Source organism: Amblyomma mixtum, chromosome 5 (genome assembly GCF_055824585.1).
Source record: "Amblyomma mixtum isolate Tamu chromosome 5, ASM5582458v1, whole genome shotgun sequence".
NCBI lineage: Eukaryota > Metazoa > Arthropoda > Arachnida > Ixodida > Ixodidae > Amblyomma > Amblyomma mixtum.
The window spans coordinates 59,749,048-59,771,640 of record NC_143016.1 but is presented as its reverse complement, the minus strand read 5'-3'; the positions used below and the strand labels follow the sequence as shown (position 1 = coordinate 59,771,640).

The 22,593-nt window shown below is 43.7% G+C and overlaps 2 protein-coding genes across 2 annotated transcripts; one reads left to right on the top strand and one right to left on the bottom strand.

The window, feature by feature from the left end:
• The first annotated feature begins 3 nt into the window (after positions 1 to 3).
• Cdk5 (Cyclin-dependent kinase 5) lies at positions 4 to 14,853 on the top strand. The gene is made up of 11 exons (XM_089544641.1): positions 4 to 142; positions 406 to 494; positions 2,920 to 2,987; positions 4,415 to 4,532; positions 7,003 to 7,098; positions 7,892 to 7,966; positions 8,052 to 8,148; positions 8,738 to 8,807; positions 9,752 to 9,812; positions 12,652 to 12,732; positions 13,732 to 14,853. Exons 1-11 carry the CDS (start codon positions 106 to 108, stop codon positions 13,828 to 13,830), a joined length of 891 nt encoding a protein of 296 aa, XP_089400767.1. The 5' UTR covers positions 4 to 105; the 3' UTR covers positions 13,831 to 14,853.
• Positions 14,854 to 16,937: 2,084 nt separating this feature from the next.
• On the bottom strand, positions 16,938 to 20,734 carry LOC149342346 (juvenile hormone acid O-methyltransferase-like). Its single transcript, XM_089544643.1, has 3 exons — positions 19,753 to 20,734; positions 18,654 to 18,801; positions 16,938 to 17,372 (listed from the first exon to the last, which is right to left on the bottom strand). Exons 1-3 carry the CDS (start codon positions 20,665 to 20,667, stop codon positions 17,179 to 17,181), a joined length of 1,257 nt encoding a protein of 418 aa, XP_089400769.1. The 5' UTR covers positions 20,668 to 20,734; the 3' UTR covers positions 16,938 to 17,178.
• Positions 20,735 to 22,593: the final 1,859 nt, after the last annotated feature.

Below are 22,593 nucleotides of genomic sequence, written 5' to 3'. Positions count from 1 at the left end.
AAATATGGCCGCCGCCTTATGATCTTGAATGAAGCTGAGCGGCTGAGCCGGCGTAAACAGTGATCAAAGGAGTGGGTATTATGTCCCGCTATTTCAGCCGCTGCCATGCAGAAATATGAGAAACTTGAGAAGATAGGAGAAGGTACAACGCTGCTACTCTCACGTTCTTTTTGCTGTTTACTTTCAGTTCCTCTACTTATTTTCGAGATGCTGCTTTTCATACTCTTGTCATTGGCACTCCAGCTATGCTGTCGCTTCAAGATGCGCTGTGCATTACGGTTCTTGCGATGCTTAAAAGCTGACTTACATTTTTAGCTTCTCCTACGTCTTTGAGACAACGTGCGGTTGGTGTTCATAGCGGTGGCACCTGCTCACTGCGGGAGTCTTATGCCCGCATCTTTTCAGGTACTTACGGGACCGTGTTCAAGGCAAAAAATAGAGAAACGCAAGAGATTGTGGCTCTGAAGCGTGTGAGACTTGATGACGACGACGAGGTAAAACAACACTGTTGCAACCATTGTTAGTTTTTGTTTCTTTTTCCTGCCTTTCAATCGTGGTATGTTCTACTCTTAACCACTGGTAGTGTGGAGATTTTCCACCACAGTCATTCCCGAGAACTTAACAATATTCGCAAATTACCCAAAGAACTTAGAGCTTTCGTTCTTCACATGAAACTTTATATTCGCCCGTAGATCTTGAGGGCTAATTTTCCAAGTTTTTACACGCTTATGTAAACTTACACATCGTCACTGCCGGACGCCCTGTGAGGTGAGAAGGCTGAGTGAAGGGCGAGTGTACCAGCTGGTTCAAACGTGACATCTTATGACGGGCTCTGGATATTGGTCAACTGTGTTTTGTCTCTCGCGCTGTTCTCTGGCAAATTTCAATGATAACACACAACAAGTGTGCGTCAACAGTGCAGACGAAGACTTTACATAGATAGAAACACGGGCAAGTGCTGTTTTTACGTCTATGTCTCATCTTTGTTTGCGCTGTTGACACATACTCAATACTTCCCACCTCGCCCAAATTTCACCTTACACTGTAAGAGGGCTTACGCTTCTAATCCTTCTTTGTCAGGACTTTTTTCAGCACTTGTAGGAAAAGCTGGGGAAAAAAACTTATAGGAATTTACATTTTGTATACTGTAACTGGTATGCCACAGTAGTAGGATTTCAAGACTTTCACAATGCAGCCTGAATGAGAGCGCATTATTGTGAACCTTATAGCATGTTGTGCCACAAAGTACTTGCATTGAGCAGTATAAATAATGCAAGCTCTTCAGAGCAGCCTAGTGCCTGTGTGTATCTAATTGCAGTCAGTGCTGTGTAAAAGTATACAAGCACCAGAAATTCACCTATGTGGGACTTGGAATAAAAGTGGAGCAATATACGTGCATCAGTCAGTGCCGTATGTCTTGTTGAACGATCACATACCTTGGCTTGTGACTAGTGCACCATTAAGAGCAATATGCTACCGAGCCTCCTTTTCCATTCCTGCTGTATTTGCTTTACACTTGCCAGGCACCTTCTCACACGAAAGATGATTGTTCATGTTTATTTTCTCTCTTACACTCCCTGCTGGTAATTGCAGTGGTCATGTGCTGGCTTGCTGGGTTGGTAGTGGCATAAAGTTGTGCAGAGGTTGCATGTAGCCTACTTGTAAATTCGAAGTCATTCGAAGAAAGTGTTTTGAAGTGACTGAACAATTATCAGCATTAAAGGAGTGATAATATAGTGCACTGCACGGGCTCGGGCCAGCCCGAAAGCCCGGGCCGGGACGTGATTTATATTGCCGGGCCTGGGCCGGGCCCGGGCCTGAAGTTGCGGGCCCGGGCCGGGCTCGGGCTTAAAGCTGCGGGCCCGCGCCGGGCTTGGGTCCGCACAGAAACGGCTGGTGTCCGACTTTCCATTCGCTATTGCAGAGTGAAGTGCACAACTGCGGCATTGAAGCAGCGATACGAATGAGCTATGGGTTATAGTATGCGGCGAGAAAAAAAAAACTAAGTTTTATTCACTGACTTATTTATTTCCTTAATTCCACGCCGCGGTGCAGAACGAGTAAAATTCAACCGGCCTTAATTGGCCATTGATCGTTCGTCATCCCAAAACATACCTATACACTGCTAGAAATGCATTCGGGAAGAACATATCAGTTTAGGACGCTTATAGTCTTTAAGCTCATACCGTGAAATACTCAAGCCTTTTAGCTTTTAGTTTCTGCTGAAAGGCGACCAGTTCGACTACGAGGTCAAACTATGAGATCGCGTTCACTAAAAGAAATGTCATCCCACTGCTTGCTAGGCAGCTTTAATATTTATACTTCGCGGGCGGCAGAATATAACTGATTAAAATCAGGGGGGAACGCAAAGTAGACTACTAAGAGTGTATGCGGCTGTTTTTATTTAGCTCTCGGTACTTCCGAGTTTATCTTTGCCCACCTACACGAGATCACTGTCCAAAAGACGGGCCTGGCGAGCACTACTCTTCATCACTTCCTTCTGGGTTAAAAAGAACCAACTTTCTGAAAGCCAAACTGCGGTTTCAGAACCTTTGTCGGCCAGTTTCTTATCGGTGTAGTAGCGGTCTACTTGCTCAGAGTGAGCAGTATACCTGAAGCGTTACTGTGAAACGGGCCGGGCCCGGGCTGGGCTTCACTCCGGGATTCACGGGCCGGGCCGGGCTCGCTAGAGCGATAATTTAGCGGGCCCGGGCCGGGCCCGGGCTTGAAGCCGCGGGCCTGGGCCGGGCTCGGGCTTCAGGTCTCGGGCCCGGGCCGGGCTCGGGCCTCAGATTGAGGCCCGTGCAGTGCTCTATGATAATATGTGAAATTTGCAAACAATACACACTACTCGATAGGATCCTAAGGTTATGTGGTTCAGACTTTGCTTTTCACCGTGCCTTTCACCTTTCTTTGTAGGGCGTCCCAAGTTCTGCATTGCGAGAGATCTGTCTCTTGAAGGAGTTGAAGCACAAGAACATTGTCAGGTGAGCTTTTGTTTGCTGTGTGAGGAGACCTTTCCTTACTGCACCTGTTACATACCGATTAGGAGGTGGTGCAAGATGTTTTGTTCAGCCCATAAGTGGTTTATGGAGCGTAGTCCATGGACTGAGTTCTTTGAAATGTTCGTCTTTTGTCTGAATTGCAGACCTGTTCCTTTGAAAAAAAATATACAATCAAAGTTTTTTTTGAGGAAAGGAAATGACACAGGGTAACTGTCTCCAAACCACACCTTAAGGGAAGGGTTAAAGGAGGGAGTGAAAGAAGAAAGGAAGAAAGAGGTGCTGTAAGTGGAGGTCTCCGGAATAATTTCGACCACTTGGGGATCTTTATAGTGCACTGAAATCACATAGTACAAGGCGCCTTTTGAGGTCTCCACTTGGGGATCTTTACAGTGCACTGAAATCGCATAGTACAAGGCGCCTTTCGCGTTTCGCCTCCATCTAAATGCGGATGCTGCGGTCGGGTTCAAACCCAGGTACCCCGGCTCAGTAGACGAGCACCTTAACCACTGCACTGGGCTGCGTTTTCAGTCAGTAACTGTCTTTTTTTTTATTGTTGTTATTATTCATTACCGGCCAGACTTACATTTCCTGCCCAAGTCCAATTTCTCATATGAGTAGGATATCACCGACTTCTGTTCTCTGATCCTTATTCTCTGATCTTACATTATCTCTCTCATTTTCTCTTCCACAGCGTGGTGCACTGTTCTCAATTTCTGGCATTTCCATTTGTCATTTTTATTGTTTCTGAGCCAACTTGTCTGCTGCAGTGATTTTTGGAGCTAAGTGCAAAAATACCTGTGTTCTGAGATCTCTGTTGTAAAGTAACAAACCTCAGGGTTTTAAATTTGGGGCTGTTCTCCACTGTTGTGTCTCTCATTGTCAAACCTAGCTTTGGGACATAATTATTCTCAAAGTGTTCTGTTAAGTCTCAAAGATATAGGCGGGTTACAGTTTCTGATAGTTTTTTTTTAATGGATATGAATGAATATGAAAATTAAGAAACTTGTTTTCAGTCTTAGCACTTATCTGTGAGCCCACTCACTTGACACTGGTGCACTAGTTAACTGTATAAAGAAAAATTCAGTGCAAGTTTTTCACAAAGTTTTTTTTCTTTTAACGACCCATGCTTCCATATTGTAGCAATGTATGCTAGAATTCACAGCGTTTACGGGCAGGTGTTTCTAAAAATCCTGAAATTTTCATGACTTTGCTTTAAGATGCTGAGCTGCTATGTCATTGCAATATTTAATACATGCCTTAGTTTGGCTGTGATGGCATTTTGCCTCGGCTCCTTATAGGGCTCTTTGTTTGTTATTGAATTGAAAGTGGCATAACGCACTGTAGGAACCCAGTGCAGAATTTACTTTTAATGGCACATGGTGGTATCCTCTCTTTTCTTTTTTTCCCAGATTACACGATGTTCTTCATAGCGAGAAAAAACTGACCCTTGTGTTTGAGCACTGTGACCAGGATTTGAAGAAGTATTTCGACAGCCTCAATGGTGAAATTGACCTTGAAGTTGTTAAGGTAAGCTGTGCACTGCCTACTGAAAGGAAAAAGAAAGTCGGTGATGTTTTTAGTGCTGTAAATAGAGGGAATGAAGAAGGGGCATGAAGTATCTGCTGATTTGTTTGTACGCTTTCTATTGACCCCCTGAAAGTTTCTTGAACCTGAAAGCCGTGCATACTTGAGCTGTTTTTGCATTGCTAAACATGCTAAACTGTGAGAGAATGAGCCAAAAAAGCATTGCGGTATTAATAGTCAAAATTAAGTATTGTGTTAGCTTTTGTGAATTCACTGATGGTCTTGGTTATTAGCTGTTTTTAGTGGTTGTATTATAGCGTTAAAGAACCCCAGGTGGTCGAAATTTCCGCAGCCCTTCACTACGGCGTCTCTCATAGCCTGAGTCGCTTTGGGACGTTAAACCCCATAAACCAACCAACCAACCTTTTGTCTCATAATAAGATTATTGTGAAGGAACGCAAACACTATATTATATTGAGACGACTGATATAACCTTCATGTCGGACCCTTCAACTACAGATTGGGTTATTCAGCAAAATTTTCATTATTCAGACTTTTGCCTGGTCCTTTTTTTCAGCAAAAGACAGTTTACTACAAGCACTCGTTATTGTGTGGGATCCGAAATGCTCTATTTCTTCTAAATATTTCACAAACAGCATGGAAATTGCAGGTTGCGCAGAAGAAAGCTGTTCATCAAATTGTATTTTTTCTCATCTCTTGCAATTATTTCATCACGTAAACTGTCAGTTTTTTTCAGCAGCACTTCGCATGCATGTAATATCTTTCTGCCTTGTAAACTGAAAAAGCAGTCATTGAACGTCACTGAGCCTATTTTAAATGAGTAAGAGCCCTAAAGCAGGATGTTTTTAACGTCAATAGCACTTGATACATGATGTCGAATAAATTCCTGGTCAGTACCTGTGTTCTGGCACCTCACTTTTCAAAATTACTTTTCAGCTATATCCTCAAATTAGGTCATGTCATGGATAACAAGTGTTAAGGGAGGCTTAAGATAACCAATTTAACGAACGCTTTCCTGGAATAAGCACAGAATATCGGCTAATTTTTGTGCGGTGTCTTCAGCTTGTTCAGGAAACCATACATTTTCTATGCCCTTTTATATATATCTTAACGAGCCCCTCATTCCCTTGCCCCTACGTGTACTGTGGAAGGGGCATTCTCGGGGCGAAATTGGATTTAACACAGCTCTTAACAAATGTGTTCAGGATGCAAAAACGGGTAAAATCGAATTTTACCCGGCAACGAAGGGGTCTACTTAGATGATGTGGACAAACAGGGTAATCATTCTTTCTTAGTGCTGCAAACCGTGAACTGATAAGTTTGTGTTTTCAGTGAAACAGTATCTTCAAAAAGCTAATGTCCTCACAAAACCACTGATTTTCATATAAAAAATGGGTCTGTGATAGTACTTTATTTACTCATTGAATGCCTTCCTGTCTTTTTTTATTTATATGTGTGTTGTCATGGCTGTCATAAATTCATGCTTATTGCATGTTCTAGATTTCATGTATTGGTCCTGTTTTATTCAGTCAGGCTCCCTTTCTTCTTTTTTCTAGCCCTTCACAGTGCACCTGTTAAATTTTATCTATTCTGTTTAAGGTCTCTAATTTTCCATGATGGAAAATTTTAAATTCCAAAAAATGAGGACAAACAATCTGCAATATTACGCAGGAAGCCTCCCGTGCTTTATCGCATGCGGTCTTTCATACAGCAGTGGGCACTTTCTTCGACTCAGTGGCCCAAGGTCAATGAAAAGGCATTTCCTCGTCGTTATGAACCTAGTGGGTGAGCTTGCTGTGGACATCTGAGATCGGAACACAAACAATGTAACAGAAGGTGGTTCCAGAAGCAGAAAATAGAAGAAAAAAAATCATAGTTGTGCAAATAGTATGGTAATATTGCTTTCGAGAAGTGCTGGTACTGTGACATCCCATAGGAGCGTGCAGGCTCGTTGCTGCCAGAACCGTAGCGCTTAACATGCTACGATTGCTCGAGCGGATGAGGAAGCAAGCTGGCAAGGCGCCAGGAGAACTTTTTTCATTACTAGATCCCGTGTTGCAAGAGAATTCAGATGATTAAAGTAGTCACATTCCCATCATTCTATGGTTTGATTTACGGTTTATGGGGGTTTAACGTCCCAAAGCGACTCAGGCTATGAGGGATGCCGTAGTGAAGGGCTCCGGAAATTTCGACTACCTTGGGTTCTTTAATGTGCACTGACATTGCACAATACATTCCCACTGACATCCACAAATGCAGTGCCATCAAAAAAAAAAAAGAAAAATTTGTGGCTGCTGACGTATAATGCGTCGAAAAATGATAAAATCCGTGACTTTTCACGGAATCACAATGAACTAGGGTCCTTAGTAATGCTTGTACATATATCAAGGTAGGTGAGGCCTCTGGGCTTGTTGAACAAAACAAGTAGCCAGATTTGTTCTTTTCTTTTCAGTCTTTTATGTTCCAGTTACTCCGTGGCCTTGCATTCTGCCATAGCAATAACATATTGCACAGAGATCTGAAGCCACAAAACCTGCTCATTAATAAGGTATTGTACTTTTGTACATTTCATGCTTTGTAAATATGCAGTGTGTGATTTTAATGCCTAAATTTTTTTTTAGTGAGCCGAAATTGGCTCTTATGTGGCCAGTAGTCATGCAACAGACATAATACATTAGTGTGGGATAAAAAGAAATTGGAGAACGCTTGATTCAGTATAACATTTCTGATTCAATATAACATGCTTTCATACTGTCCTTGCACTGTTTCTATTCTAGCTGAAATTTTTATTGCATGGTGTAATACTTAGTATTTCAGCTAAATGATTGCCATCCTAACTTATTCAGACATTGCATGTAATTTCTCAAAAAATAATGTGCCTTGTGCTACAACAATCATTACCATCTGTTTTCATTGTTTTAGAAAAGTTTTCAGCTGTGCAATGTGTTCATATTTTTCAAACAAGATTCCTGGAGTGACTAAGTAGTTTTACTCACTTGTGCTTGGTGCACCAGTTTTGTGAAAACTGCTCAAATAAAGACACGGATGACACAGGTGGAGACGGGACAGGCGCTAACTTGCAACTTTATTTTAGAATAATCCGCCACGTTGAATGTTGCTGACACTCTCAGCAACATATTTTACCTTCTTTTGCTGAAACGTGCCTTACCTTTTTTTTTACTTCTACATCTAAGTGTAGCTTCTTCAAGTACAGGCATCTAATTCGGAACTTGTTGAATTACTCTCCCGCTGACTCTGAAAGGTGCTCCAGCATTACCTTAAAGCGTCAAGTCATTGCTGTTGTGATGTGCTGATCTCCTTGTTTTTTTTTGTTTTTTCAGAATGGGGAGCTCAAGTTGGCCGACTTTGGTCTGGCACGGGCATTTGGAATCCCTGTTAGATGCTACTCAGCTGAGGCACGTATATTCTGCTGGCTCACTGTCACTGTTCTGCTTGTTCAAAAGAGATGAGAGTGCCGCTGAACATGCTCTTAACATCCAGGTTGTCACGCTTTGGTATCGGCCACCAGATGTCTTGTTCGGGGCAAAGTTGTACACAACCTCCATCGACATGTGGTCGGCCGGCTGCATTTTTGCAGGTTAGTCTACCTGCCCTTGTTCTGCGTTATCAGTGTAGACCCACTTCGGCAAAAGCGCCATGGTCTGCGTGCCAAAAGCTTCCACCCGCACCCTCCTAAGATCTCCATCTTCCAGAAGCACCCTACGTAGCAGTTGAACTAAAAAGCAATCATGAAATGAAACTCAAATACGCAGTGGGAAGGCAATTATTTTAGAGGCATCTGAACTGCTAACAGATATTTGTCGCATTACAACGTTGCATTTACTCTCAGTGATGACATAGACTTAGTTGTTGCGGTCACTGATTAATTGTGGAGGACAGTATTGTAAGTTGCCTGGACAAAGTAATGACCTGATTACATCCTTGAATATGTCCTTTTCAATTAAGGGATGTGGCATATGATATTTCTGGTGTTTGTTTTGAAATTTTCACTTTCCTTCTATGGTTATAGACGGCAAGTTATGAGCAGTCATCATCATCATTATCCTGACTATGCCCACTGCAGGGCAAAGGTCTCTCCCATGTCTCTCCAATTAACTCTGTAGTAGCTTTCTTTTTTTTTTTAATTTTTTTTTTATCATTAATGCATTCATTGATTTTTTTTTCAGAGCTTGCAAATGCTGGAAGGCCACTGTTCCCAGGGAGTGATGTGGATGATCAGCTGAAAAGAATATTCAAATATCCTTTTTTATTTGTTGCTTGCCATACATGCATGCACCCGAGTAGAAAAAAAAGATTCTTCTGATGTGACATGGATACACTTCTCTTTTTCTTTGCTGCCACATATACTTCACAGGCATTATGCTTATTGCTTGGCTTGTTACATTTTTTTTTTTGTGCCTTTGCCTTTGTGGTGACTTTCATTTCTTGATTGCCCTTTGTTCCTTTGTCGTAGTTTTTTAATTGGTTGTCCAGTTCTCTTTCACGTAACAGGGACCAAGCTTTGTTTTAAAGTAAATAATAAAATGTTCCACACGCAAAATCAACTTTATATTGTTTGAATCCATGTAGCACAAGTGTGCATTTTGTATTGTGTCTCACTGCTTAATTAGAATTAGTTACGACCCACACTGGGCAGAGGACTTAATTGGCTGTTTTGGAGCATGCATTACAGCTTTTTAATTTATTGTAATGTTCTGAAATAAGTTATTGCCGCCGCGGTGGCTCAGCGGCTATGGTGCTCGGCTGCTGACCCAAAAGACGCGGGTTCGATCCCGGCCGCGGCGGCTGGAATTTCTTTGGAGGAGAAATTCTAGAGGCCCGTGTACTGTGCGATGTCAGTGCACGTTAAAGAACCCCAGGTGGTCGAAATTTCCGAAGCCCTTCACTACGGCGTCTCTCATAGCCTTAGTCGCTTTGGGACGTTAAACCCCACAAAACAAACAAACAAATAAGTTATTATAAAATGATGTAGTTAATGTTATTAAATTAGTAAATGAGGTACTCGGTAAAAAGTATTCTGACTGGCGTAAAACAGATACCAGTGATATGTCGTCAGTTTCATCTATTTCATCATTCTCTTTTTTTTATTTTTAAATCTTGGTCTGTGTTAAGTGAAGCATGTGGTACGTATATAAATACATGGGTTTTAACCTAAGCATATCATCCTTGACAAGTTCTACGCTGTTGGGAACACCGAGTGAGGACACATGGCCTGGGATGACACAGCTCCCTGACTACAAGGTAAAAATAGTAACTTTATTGTTGTGGGGCTCATCTCATTTAAGGAGAGGCGTGGCAATTAAAACTATTTTAGTAAATGTGACCAAGTTTGGCACAGATATGTTCCTTGTGATAATTTCAGAACCGAGTTTTATTTTCAGCTAGGTGGTCTAGTTGCTCAGTAATTAGAATTAGCAACATCATAGAATCATCTCCTGAGCGTTAAATAATTATGGAGGAAGTACACAGGTTTTTCATGTCGGCGGGGTCATAGAACTCTATTCTGTGCATAAAAGCTATTAGTCTATTTTAGATGCCCAATACTCATGAAAATGTTTCTCACAAAATGTTTCTCAAGTAAGAAAAATCAAGAGCTTTATTGTACTCCACAACCTCTCGGGATTCATGCGCAAAAAAAACAAAACAATCATTGTGCTGTTATTTTTTTTGAAATGCCAAAGGTATGAGTGATAGCAATCGTAGAAAAAGTGAAAGCTGAGAAAACAAACCTTACAGTTCGTTTCCTCGTTTGCCTCATTTATCGCCTTGGTATGCTTTTGCTTTTGGCCAGAGAAATGCAGCATTACAACCAACAGAATCTCTCATCTTCTCACCTTTTTCTTCATGGTGATATACTAAGATTCTGATGCCCTATTGTTGGAAACCTGTAGGATTCATGATGCGTTGGAACCATCAGAAGCACGATTCGCTCACAATTTTTATTGCGAAAGCAATACTGCTCGAGGTTTCCGCTCTTGGCCGTCGGCCCGGAGAATCCACCATTGACCTTTAGCGTGACCTATGTGTGACGTCATGCCAGCTGTTGAAAAGCGGCCCCCCAACTCAGATCGTCGTGATCGTCCCAGCGAATCCTCCACGCGCCGCTTCCGTGGGGGAGGCGCTCGCTCTACGTGACGTCATGCCAGCTGTTGAAAAGCGGCCCCCCAACTCGGCTCGTCGCGATCAACCCAGCGAATCCTCCACGATATGTCGGATGATGTGTATAAGGTGAAGCTGCAACAATGTGCTGCAGCTAAGAAGCGGCGGCGTGCAGAAGAAACGGATGAAGAGCGGGAACAACGTTTAGCTAAATGGCGTGCATATTATGCAGCCAGGCGAAAGCGTTCAACATCTTTTGATCTGGGTGCAGCTACAAGTTCAGCGTCCTTGCTTTCGCAATCCACTAGGCGTAACCAACCTAAGCCTCTGCCAATTTTTTGCTACCGCATATAAAACGATTTTCTAAGTTTTTACTGCATATTTCGCTATAATTATTTGTCGTGAGACAGATGAAGACCATAGGGTTACGAAAAAAAAAAATAAATTGTAAAATTAAAAGTTTTGACCAAATCGGTCATTTTATTTGCTGCGTCCCCCCACTTAAGTTGCGCATATTTTGATGCTCTTAAATGGCAGAAAAGTAGGCACTAGTACAGAATGGCAAATTTTCTTCATTGCAGACCATATTGTAGATACCGTAGAGTGAGCTTACTCTGGTTTTGTCAGGTTGATATTTTCTGCTTGTTTATTCTCATCCTATGGGTTAAAACCTGAGCATATCTGTGCCTGTCCTATTGTAGATGTTGCATGACTATCACTGGCAGTTCTTTTGCATTATTTTCTCATTCAGAAATTTGATTCCATCTCTCTGGCATTTTTGCTTTTTTTAGTGATAGGGGAAGTGGAGAGTTGAGAACAAGCATGCTGGTCATTAAGCTGGCAATATCGTATGCCCTGCCACACATACACTGCCGCATTTTTATGCTTCAGCCATTTTTTTTACTTAACTGTGCAGGCTTCACATCACTTATATTTTGTTTTCTGGTCATCAGTGAAGGGTTCTACAAATGACTTTTTTTTTCTTTCTCTCTTCTCTTTTCTGAACGTTTTGGTTTATACATCCTTGCTAGCTTACATTTTTGTTCTCTGGCAGTCATATTTTACATGTGAATATTTATTACCTTCAACCGTCATCACACATTCAGTAGACCTTTAGAGGTCTTTGACTCATGCTGGGCAGTACACCCTTGTATCATAATCTTTCCTCATGTTGTACTCAATTTAAGAGTGGCGTTTACTTTTTAATCTGAAATTGGAGCCCCCCTTCTTATTTTTTTGCGCCGCTGGCCGTCTTGATCTGAGAGGTGCTATGATTGAGGGTGCTTACATTCACAATGTTCTTCATTGCTTTGTTTGTTCATTGTACTTTTTTACTGAAATGCAGTTATGAACATTTGGGGCATGGCTTAGACTCTTGTGGTGCTCGTCTTATTCCTGCAGCAGATTGCAATGTTAAACAAATGGTTCTGAAGATTTAGATCTGTATTATGCATATGTCCGGCGCAGTCATCGTTGTCTGTATCTGCTGTATTAGACACGGTAACTTGGTTTGTGCTTGCCTGTGAGTGCGATGTGAAAAATATGAGAGGGAACAAACTTCACGCATAAAATTGCAAATTTCTTGGTTATTTCTCTACTAAATTGCACAACGACATTGGGATATTGTAGGCGCAGACGAAAACTAGTTAAAGAGAGAGAAAAACTGCGCTTGTCACAAATAATAACGGAGTAATCAATAAATGAATGCTCCAACTGTGTTCCCCACTCATATTTTTCACGACTGTACTCATTAATTCAAACTCTCCTGATTCTTATTTCGGTGTATTCATACCGATACTTTTATCTGATCAGCATCAAGAGTATTGAAAAGCCTCCTTTTAATTTGATTTCTGCACAGTTCTATCCAATTTTCAGCCCACTTTGGACTCGAATCATCGAGTGTAGAATGTGTAATGCAGAGGCTGTAGTGCGCTCCCCTGTGTTTTCCCTAATCTTTTTTTATGTTTTCTTATACTCGCAGTCTTTTCCCCTGTACCATCCAACAACCAGCTTTGCACAAGTGGTACCAAAGTTGAGCTGCAGAGGACGAGACCTGCTGCAGGTTTGTCTCGAATTAAGCTTTTTCACACCTTTAGGTAGAGCGAGTGTTTAATTTGCTTCTCAGTTGACTTTTTCTTCTACTCCATCCGTAAAAGGGTGGATTTGCCTTGCGTAGCCTGAGCAGCATCTTCAGTGTAACGAGCTTTTGCATGCAAACACTTGTTTCATGTTTCTTTGATTGGTGGTTCTTCTATGCAACAGGAACATGGCATGGATGATACTGAAAATGGGTCACGAGTAAGCACACAAAATGTCACCTTGAGTTTATTTTCCGACATTGTATAATGAACGCTATTTATTCACCGCCTGTGGAAACAGACCAGGGTTCACATTGCTTCTGTCACAGCAGTGCCTCTTGACTACCTGGTGTCTTGTAAGAATGTTGCGTGTGGTCTTTTTGGCTGCAGTCATTTTGTTTCATAGTTATGTATGCATGCATGTGGCTAGATATGTAATGCAAGAAAACTCCACTACTCCTGTGCTGTAACGTTCCAACATTGTAGCTGAAATCTGTACTGTTGGGCAACATTGGGAAAGGGCAATGTGGAAAAAATGTGGGTAGAGAAAGGGACCAAATGTGTAAAGTCCAGTATGTCCAGGTGGATCAGCGTCTGGAAGTTGTCTGAAAGATACGCCTATACCACGCACAGCATGACCTAGGTATTAGGTGCACCTAACCCACATGTTCACTGGTCTGTGGTGTTGCAGCTACGAAACAACAAATGTTGGCGATCACGTTGTCAGGTTGAGAGATGCTTGAAATTGTAAAGTTGTTTTGCAGCCATCTGGTTTTGCTGAATGAAGCCGAGCTTGTTATTGAAGTAATGTACTTGAAGATAAGTGTGTCCTAGCCTGAGCTTGGCTTTTTGGTGTCTCTCTGAATGTATGGGCTTTATTTCTCTATTTCTTGAATGTTTTATTGAAATTGGCTTAATAAACATGTCCTTGAACATGTTCTATAGTATTTTTCTAACGTCTGTTTCTGCCATCTCGATTTCAGAAGCTTCTAGTCTGCAATCCAGTCATGAGGGTGTCAGCAGACGAGGCTATGCAGCATCCGTACTTCAGTGATCTGCCAAGTTCTATTAGGAATGGTTGATTTGTTGCCAGGGCCTTTGGTGTTCATCACGGTGACTAACCTGAGCCATTATTTGCCACCCTTTTTTATTTTTGTCATTTCATTCAATTTCACTGCTGTATATATATCTATGTATGCTAAACGTTGTACAACCCCCGTTTTAACACTGTTGTCTATGTTGCCTTTTCTTGTCTCGAAGGGCTCCTTTCCCACAAAAATTGGAGGATTGTCATAGCATTGCAGGATAGTGTCGAAATAGTGTACCTGATAAGCGATAAGAATTTGTTTAAACAGTTAATTTTGGGCAGATATGCTCGAGGTGCATTACCAGGTGATGCGTACCTAATATTTAACGCCTTCAATGGTGGGCGGTGTCGTGTATTCATGCTGTGCGGCCATGAGTACAGAGTACCACACATGCCAGGTCACTACTGTCATCTGTTGGTGGCTCAAAGAAGCTGGCTTTGTCAGTGGCCCACTGGTGGGCCACGACGCACGGGGATTAGGATGTTGCAAATCGCTGACGCAGTGAACATATTGAAAGACATTTTCAACGAAAGTATACCACCAAAAAAGTTTGGTTTTGCCACTGCAACGCATTTTATTGCAAGCTTAAATCGATTCATTTCTGCCGTTAAGGTGGTTCTGATGAATGCAAATGACCATTGCCAGTTGCTGTCTGCATATCTGCGCTTTGAGGGAAGTCTACACACCAGTTGCTATGATCACATGCTGCATGCACTTTGAATTAACGGCAGATTGAGTATGTGTGAAAATTACGAATGTGAACGAAATGATATTTATTGGAAGGAGTGATTTTAAAATATAACAAGGTATTTTTGTGTTCAGGTTGCAACTTTTTTGTTGTGTCGTATCAGCTCGTTATAAACGCAGTGCACACGGTGGTTGCTGTCTTAAGGAAGAGTAGGACAGTGTAATCTTAAGAATCAGCTAAGGCTCTCTTGTTCAGGTGGAATGGTTTTTACATGTTTATATGGCTGCGATATTGAAAGTGAAAATAAAGCTATTGCTTGACAGCTGCAATGCATTGATGCTTTTAATGAGTGCGCAAGAATGCTCAATGGTGAACCAAGCAGTTTCTCGTGGACAAGCATCACTATATTCTCGTACTACCGTATTTACTCGCGTAATTTGTGCACTTTTTTTTTTTCTTTGGATTAAGGCTTCAAGAATGGGGTGCTCAAATTATGTAAAGATCTTACGAACACACCCTAAAAAGCTCTTCAAAGGTTACAACGGCAATATATACTGTATATTGCCACCTATTTGACCCACTAACTCGCACCGCTCACTGGCAAAAAAAAAAAAAAGAGTTTACTCCAAATATAAGATGCATACCCCTTCTCGCTCCGCCCCATGTTATGTAGTTAGTTCTCTATAGTATAGCAGGATGGCATGTGCGCAGCTCAAAGCAATAAATATGCAACAATACAATCACGAAGCAAGCATCCAAAGGCAAATGAAGATAAAAGGCGATAAACGGTGCCCTTGTGGGCAGCCTGACTGGCTAGTGGCGAACCGAACCGCAAACTGTTTGGTAGTTTTGGATTATGGCGCATGCTGAAGGCTACCAGAAGTTTGCTCTCACAACTATTCTTCCAGGGAAGCAATTGCCAGCGTGAGTTAGCCAGATAAACGGTGCGCAGTTTGTCCCCTCGCCACTCACCTTTTTCAGCCGCACACAGCGACACGGCAGCGTCAGTCTTCCTAAAAGATTTATATATATATATATATATATATATATATATATATATATATATAAACTTTGGTAATAAATTGGGAGTGCACAAAGAACATGAATAAATACGATAGTATGATGCATTTGAAAGTGTTGTGCTCCTCTTTGGAAGTGTGCACAGTGTCTGTCTGAATAGTTTCTTTCCTATGGCACACATTAAAAGTGGATGCTTGCGTAAAGTGCAAAGCCAAATGCGCTAAGCTTGCTGTCGCATGAGCTGAAAGCATAATGTGTGGCTAAAGATAGGTGCTAAAATCTTGCAACTACCTAAAAATTAAATGCTTTGTTCAGCAGACTACCACTTATCATGCATTTCTTCAAAGTGTTATATTCCAAAGCAGAGATCAGTATTGGCACAATTCTATGCATAGCATCGCAATGGTGGTCTACTAGTTTAGTTTGATCATCCGCCTCGCTTGCAGGAGGTGCGGGGCTCTATCCCCAGTGCCACCGGGCAACCACTGATGATCCTATGTGTACAGGCTTTCCCCTGGCCTATTGCTTGGCCTATCTGGGGTGAAATTCTTAGGAAATGGGTCTTCGACTCCTCCCTGTGTAGACTAAAAACACCTTGTGCCGTGGGGCTCTTTGGTCAAAGCTGCACTTGCACCATAATCCATCATTATCTTGGTATGTATGCATGCAGCTGAAAGCCGTTGTTTGCAGTTCTGTTTTAACCTTCGTGTTGCTCATTATTGGACAGGAATCAAAGGCATGGAATGCTCTCTTTAGCATCTAAAATCTAGTTAGCTACGAAGCTTCTTCTTTTCGCTTTGAAGTAGCAGAAGTTAGCCAGGGAAGCGTTACTGAAGGAACACTCCAGTGGTCACAAATGTTAGCAGTGCTACTGCCAAAGCTCTGTATTAAGGAACAGTTTTAAATTCCTTTTATGCCCACCCTGCTGGTTTCTTTGCTGTAGAAACATGGAGAAAAGTGGTTTCTGGGGCAGTTTTTCTGTGGTCCCATGTTTCTGTTGTACTTTGTACCTACCATCTCCTTTAGGTTTTTGTGCCACATTTTTTTGCACCAGTGCTCTAGGTGGCCCCATGACATGTTTTGTCAGCATTCCAGTTTACTTTCATTTGTAGAACATGGTGAACTATGTGAAACATCAGCTGGTCAACGCAGAAGGCACTTGTTACATTGCCCTCTGATGGTCAGTGGCCTAGTTCTTACGTGGTGTGCATATTTGGAGCTTATTTTGCTAAAGTGCCTGTAAACACTATGCATGAGTGGCTGAGATCTATTTGCAAGGCGACACCGTCTTATTATTTCACCCGTGGAGGAGCAATGAGGTGGTGCTGAGAAACAAAAAGCTGAACAGTTAGTGCATGCATATATTTATTTATAGAAAAGCAGTGGCAATTAGGCAGATAAGGATGCCATCATTGATGAACGCCACTGCGATCAATTAATGCATAGATGCTTGGAGCCGTATGGCATGGTTCAGCACATTTGTGTAAGTACTGCGAGTACCAACACATTTACTTATATGACGATAGATCATAAGGTAAAGATCGACGAAAGATGCTATGCATGCTAGCGGCAAATCTTGCGTCCAAACTAAAAATGCACTTGTGGTACTGAGAGAGCGTCTATGAGTGACTCTCTCAAGTGCACAGTGGCTTGTGTTCCGAGTCAGCGAACCTGGACGCGTGCACGACAAAGATGTCGAACTCGGCGCTGAATCCAGCGGGCCCCTTGCTGCAGCGTCGCAGCATCTCGGCCGACATGGCCCTGGTCAGTTCCTCCTTCTCGTAGTTGGGCACTCCGTCTGCCACATGCAGCACAGCCGAGATGGAAGCTGCGATAGACGCACACCAGTGGAGAACGCTGTCAAGCCAAGACAAGACTTTTGTGGGAACAGTTGTTGGTCTCTTAAAAACAGTAAACGACATGTTCAGCGTATAGTAATTATTTTAGGCAGTTTGTGTATAGCCTGAACAACGGTTTGGCATGGGAAAACTTGCATTGAATCGCTGCTTCAATTTCCCTATAATAGCCGCTTGCAGTTTGAGCTGCCGCAGTGACTTTCAGGACTCGCCGTGAGAACGCACACCTTGTACTTGCTATTTTCTTGTCACTGCAGTAGCTAGATTTTGCACATAATGTTTCACACACATAATTAGAGAAAAAGAAGAGGATTATAAAAAAGAAAGGAGACAGTAACTCTCGATCTGGTTGGACACCTACACCTCACCGAGAGTGAAGTGATGAACTGAAGGGATGAAAGAGTAAAAAAGAAAGGTGGAGATGGAGTAGTGCAGGTAGCTGCGGAAAGCAAAAATAATAACCCAAAGCTTCATTTATCTAGTTCTTTGCTAATCGTCACCACCACACAGCTTCATCACTTTGTGTACTACGCGGAACATAACCTGTGGAACGGTCGTGGTCGCACCTGACAGCCTGCACAATTACCAGAAATGTTCTCGGAATTTTAGGCACCTTATCATAGCAGGTTCCTAATCATCTTCTTATGGGGCGCGACCGAAAGCGATGGTTATTTGATCCCAACTACTGCAGAGAGCGTGTGTCGCTATCACCGCTGCTGAACTTCCCTTCAGTTGACAAAGTTCTCCCAGGTAATGAACGGTTGGTTTTTCTCAGTTCAAGTGCATCTGCGTGTGTCCTTGTCTACCTGCGATCATCACTATACATGACAGTATGCTGTGGCTATAGGTGAAAACGTTAATCTTTTATGAGGAACTGTAGCAAATGGCAGGAGTTATTGGTTTCAGTTGCTCAGAACTCTTCCAAACTGCAAATTTCTGCACAAACCACTTGCAGCAGGAGCACTATTAGCTGCTTAACTGTCGTAATCATTGTGCATATCTCATACATGGACGAGCTTGTGGATGCAAGATCGCGTGGTGTATAAGGCTGGTCCGCGGCACTGGGGAGCTCTCCTTGCACTTCAGCATTCATATATTTACATTCAGTTTATTTTAAATTTTGTCATTAATACCTATGACATTAATATACCTATGGTATATTGCACCTCACGAGAATGCACTTGTGGTTGCATAACTTGTTGCAAAGCGGTGTGGCGACTGTTGCTGGCAGGAGGAAATCAAATAGTCCATACCAGCAAGATGCTGCTCGCTAGGAAATGTCCATACATTCCGTAGCACTTCGCATGTGTGTGGCTTCAGTTCAGCCGCACTCAGAAGCTGTTCCAGGTAAGCCAGCCGGTCATCCGCATCCTGGCTCGGTGGTATGAAGTCCTCGACGTCCTGAAAATAGAGCATGCGGCCAGATATTTATCCGGAAAGTATGCATGACATAGTGCGCGCTCATCAGGGGTTCGGAAATGTTGGAGTACATTTTTGTGATAATTTACTGCAGCTATTCTCTTCAAGAGAGACGTATCTTAAACTTTGATGGCGTCAAGATCAATGATCAGGACTAGCTGTGTCCTGCAACATCAGCGTGGGGCCACGAGATATAACCTGGTGCACGTGTACACCTTTACTGTACTTCATTCACAAGGACCTAAAAATAACAGAATATGTGCCACTCAAATATGCGAGCTTGTTAAGGCTTTTTGTCGCTGTATGTAACGCTAGTTTTCAGTTCCTGTCATCACGTTGCTGCCCAGGGGGCACATTGCAGTTCCAAAGCTCCCACGTGTGCGTTTCAAAAGCTCCAAAAGAAGTGCAATGTTTGCAAGGGGTTTGCTTGGTGATTTCGTGAGGATAATGTGCATACATAAGCTGTTAGAAATTTATCGTATGGTGTCTTTTAGATAAAACCCTTGCTTTAGCAACTCCGTTATTGTCACACTAATTTCAATCAAACTGTTACATAAGTGCCGTATGCATAAGCTTCTTTGACCTGCATGACAACTGGGTACTGGAGGTATCAAATGCTGCAGCAGTCGCTTGGGCAGACGTGGTTGCTGCGACGTGCCTATTCTTTTAATCTTTCCCCTCACATCGATTTCTTTCAACTCCCGTCTGAATGCACACGGCAGTGATAGTGGCCCAGTTGGAGTTGGTCATTTTCTTGGGCTGTGGAAGGACAGACGGACAAAAATCTGCGGACAAAGGTGAAAGTGTAGCTGTTAAATGCTTTCGTGCATGGTCATTTTCTCGTGGTGCGAACGGACGAACAAAGAGAGCTGAAAGTGAAAATGTCTCCTCTAAATTGCATTCCTCCATTAAAACGCTGCACGACTGACTCACCGCGATATGGCTCTTCCAGCGGTCCATGGCGGCGAAATCCCTCCAGAGCTGGTAGACGGGCGTGCGCGCGCAGAACTGGAGTAGGCACTCGCCTTCGGGCTTCATAAGGTGGTGTACGTTGCGCAGCGCGCCGACCTGGTCGCGGATCCAGTGCAGGCAGAAGAAAGAGTAGACACGGTCGAAGCGGCCGTAGCACTCCAGGAATGGCTCCACGTTCCGCGCCACGTCCAACACGTCGTAGGTGATGCGCGGGTGGCCGTAGTACCGCTTGGCGTATTCGATCATGGTCCTGGACACGTCGGTGCCCACGATGCGCCAGCATGGAGAGCTGCGCGGCAGTAGGACATCGCGCGTGAAGTCTCCCACGGCGCACCCGATGTCCAGGAACTGCTGTTCCTCGCTGGGCGGCCGTCGGAACGCGGTGTTCAGCAGGTCCAGCACGAGCAAGTTGTCGCGCTTCTGGAACGCGTTGGCCGCGACGTACAAGTGTGGCTCCAGCGATGGAGAAGCGGTCGTCGAGGACGACGCCGGACGATCCGGGTCCGAGTTATTGGACATAGCTCGCTTGAACCCGACTAAAGGCAAGACGGGACTAGTCACCTTCTGTGCTGATCCTGGCTGGAGCACTTGCGTTGCGTGTGGTCTGCTGGACAGGCTTCGGAGCTTCATGTTGTGTGGGTTGTAGTGGTACGCGCCCGCTGTAGAACCAGTTACGGGAAAACTGGACCTGCTCGCCCCTCGGTAATGCACACTTCGCTGCCCATGCGCATGCCTACATGAAGTGAAGGCAACAGAGTGCGTCTTCGTCAAGCCGCTTTGAAGGACGTGCACCGCGTCGGGGCGGCCACACAAGGTCCGGTAAAAAATCGGCAAGTACGACTTCTTTGTAGCACCAGCTCGAAGTAGACGGGACATTTTATCGGGCGATACTGAAGGCGGTGGCTCCGGCACCCGGCGACACGACGCTGGCGCTTCCGCGAGCGATATCTTCTCTGCCGGGGTTCGAGCTGTAGAGGGAAACAACGAGAAAGGACCGCAGTTTGGAAGGGACGAATATAGCAACGGCGCCATTTTTCACTACGCATACTAACCTTGTCTCTTTGAAGGAAGCGGTGCGGGTTTTGGGGGTCCACGCTGTTTCCTGAAGCTCCCCAGGGTGCGTTGAGGATGCAATGCTAGCTTGTCGTTGTGACCACTTCTGGTTGACAGTTCGAGGGCTTTCCTGGAGAGAAGAGCCTGCGGATGCCATTGCGAATTAAGTGCGCACGATGCCATCAGAGTGCGAATTAAGTGAGCAGGAATTGTGATATTTAGGAACGTGCGAGTAGTACTTTTTCAAAACCGAATCGAATACGAATAGTGTTAGCCGCCAAATTGAATACAAATAGTTTTGCGAAAAACTGAATCGAATGCGAATCGAATAGCGATAGAACCGAACCGAATACGAATATAAAAATTTTACAAATTATGGTACTCGTGCGATTATTCGTACGAAGCGAATAATCGTGCAAAGTTGCAGAGCTCTAGCGGCAGTGCTGCACCGCTACTGTGAAGCTGTTAAAACCCTAAACACTGATCTCCACCAGGGCATACGAAACACAAACTCAGTATGTCAACATTATGGTTGTCATGTTATACGAATACAAAAAAGCCCAGGAAATCTGGACAAATGCTTCTAGTTTTTGGGGCTGCCTCCACGTACCTCATGACCCTGAACCGGAGATTACCGCCGGAGTTTTAAATCTTTGGTACACCCAGTTGATTGCCTAAGGCCGTCAAGAGCCTCCGGTGAAAGCGCAGGAAGAATTCTGTAAGTCACGTTCTATACTGCATAGTAAGAGTAAGCCATCAGTGTCAATATCTTCGCGCACCATTTGACGGGATGCTTTATTTCCCTCTCGGTTACAAATAACATTCCCATTCTGTTACGCGGTGTTCGCGATTGGCGGCTGACGTTGACGAAAAGGGGGGCTGGGCAATGGATGAGTGATGCACGGCTTAATATGTTCCGATTTTTCACTATGCCTAGAATCGGCAAACGCTACGTGAAAGAAGCGCGGATTGTAAAAAAAACGGGACTGGCAGGCAACATTCACTGATTTGCTCGCGTGCATTTTGCGTGCATTTGCCTTGTACCGTGCTCACGAGCCTGACATTTTTTACGAGAGCACGTTGTTGGGCGAGGCGGTCGTACATACTTAAACAACATTTTTATTCCATCAAACTTGCCAAATGGTAGCTTTATTTTCGTTCGCCTTTTCATCAGCTTGCGTACCACAGCCTGTCTCCGCAGAAGTGGTACAGTTGTAGAGTGAGTGTCACTTTCAGCGAGTGCATTTCGCCTTGTAAAGTGCAGCGACACGGTGCAACACTGGGAAGAGAAGTGCCACTTAAATTTGAATACACCATTTTTCCAGCGACATACTACGCGTGCGCTTTCCCTCTCCCATATCTGTAAGGCGAAGCCGCTGCGCCTGTTTTCGACGACAGGAGTTTCCTTGGGCAAAGACACGACGAACTGCGCGTCGATATATTAGGTGCTTTGCCAGAATCTTCTAAGCACACGCAGATGCGCACACACTTTCTGTGCTTACCTGCTGCAAGAAAGGAGACACGGTCTTGTGAGTTAGCGTCCTTGAGCCCAGGATTAAGCGAATTAATCGCAGCGCTCACAGTGTATACTACCCGGCAAGCGAATGTCACGGACGATGAACGCACATCTGCTCTGGCTAGATGACGCCGACATTGCCCCGAATCATCCCCCTGGCATTGTACAAGAGTCCAGGCCGCACAGATAAGCTGCCTGTCCAGGTGTACAGTGTGTGGGTTTCTGAGTGGACA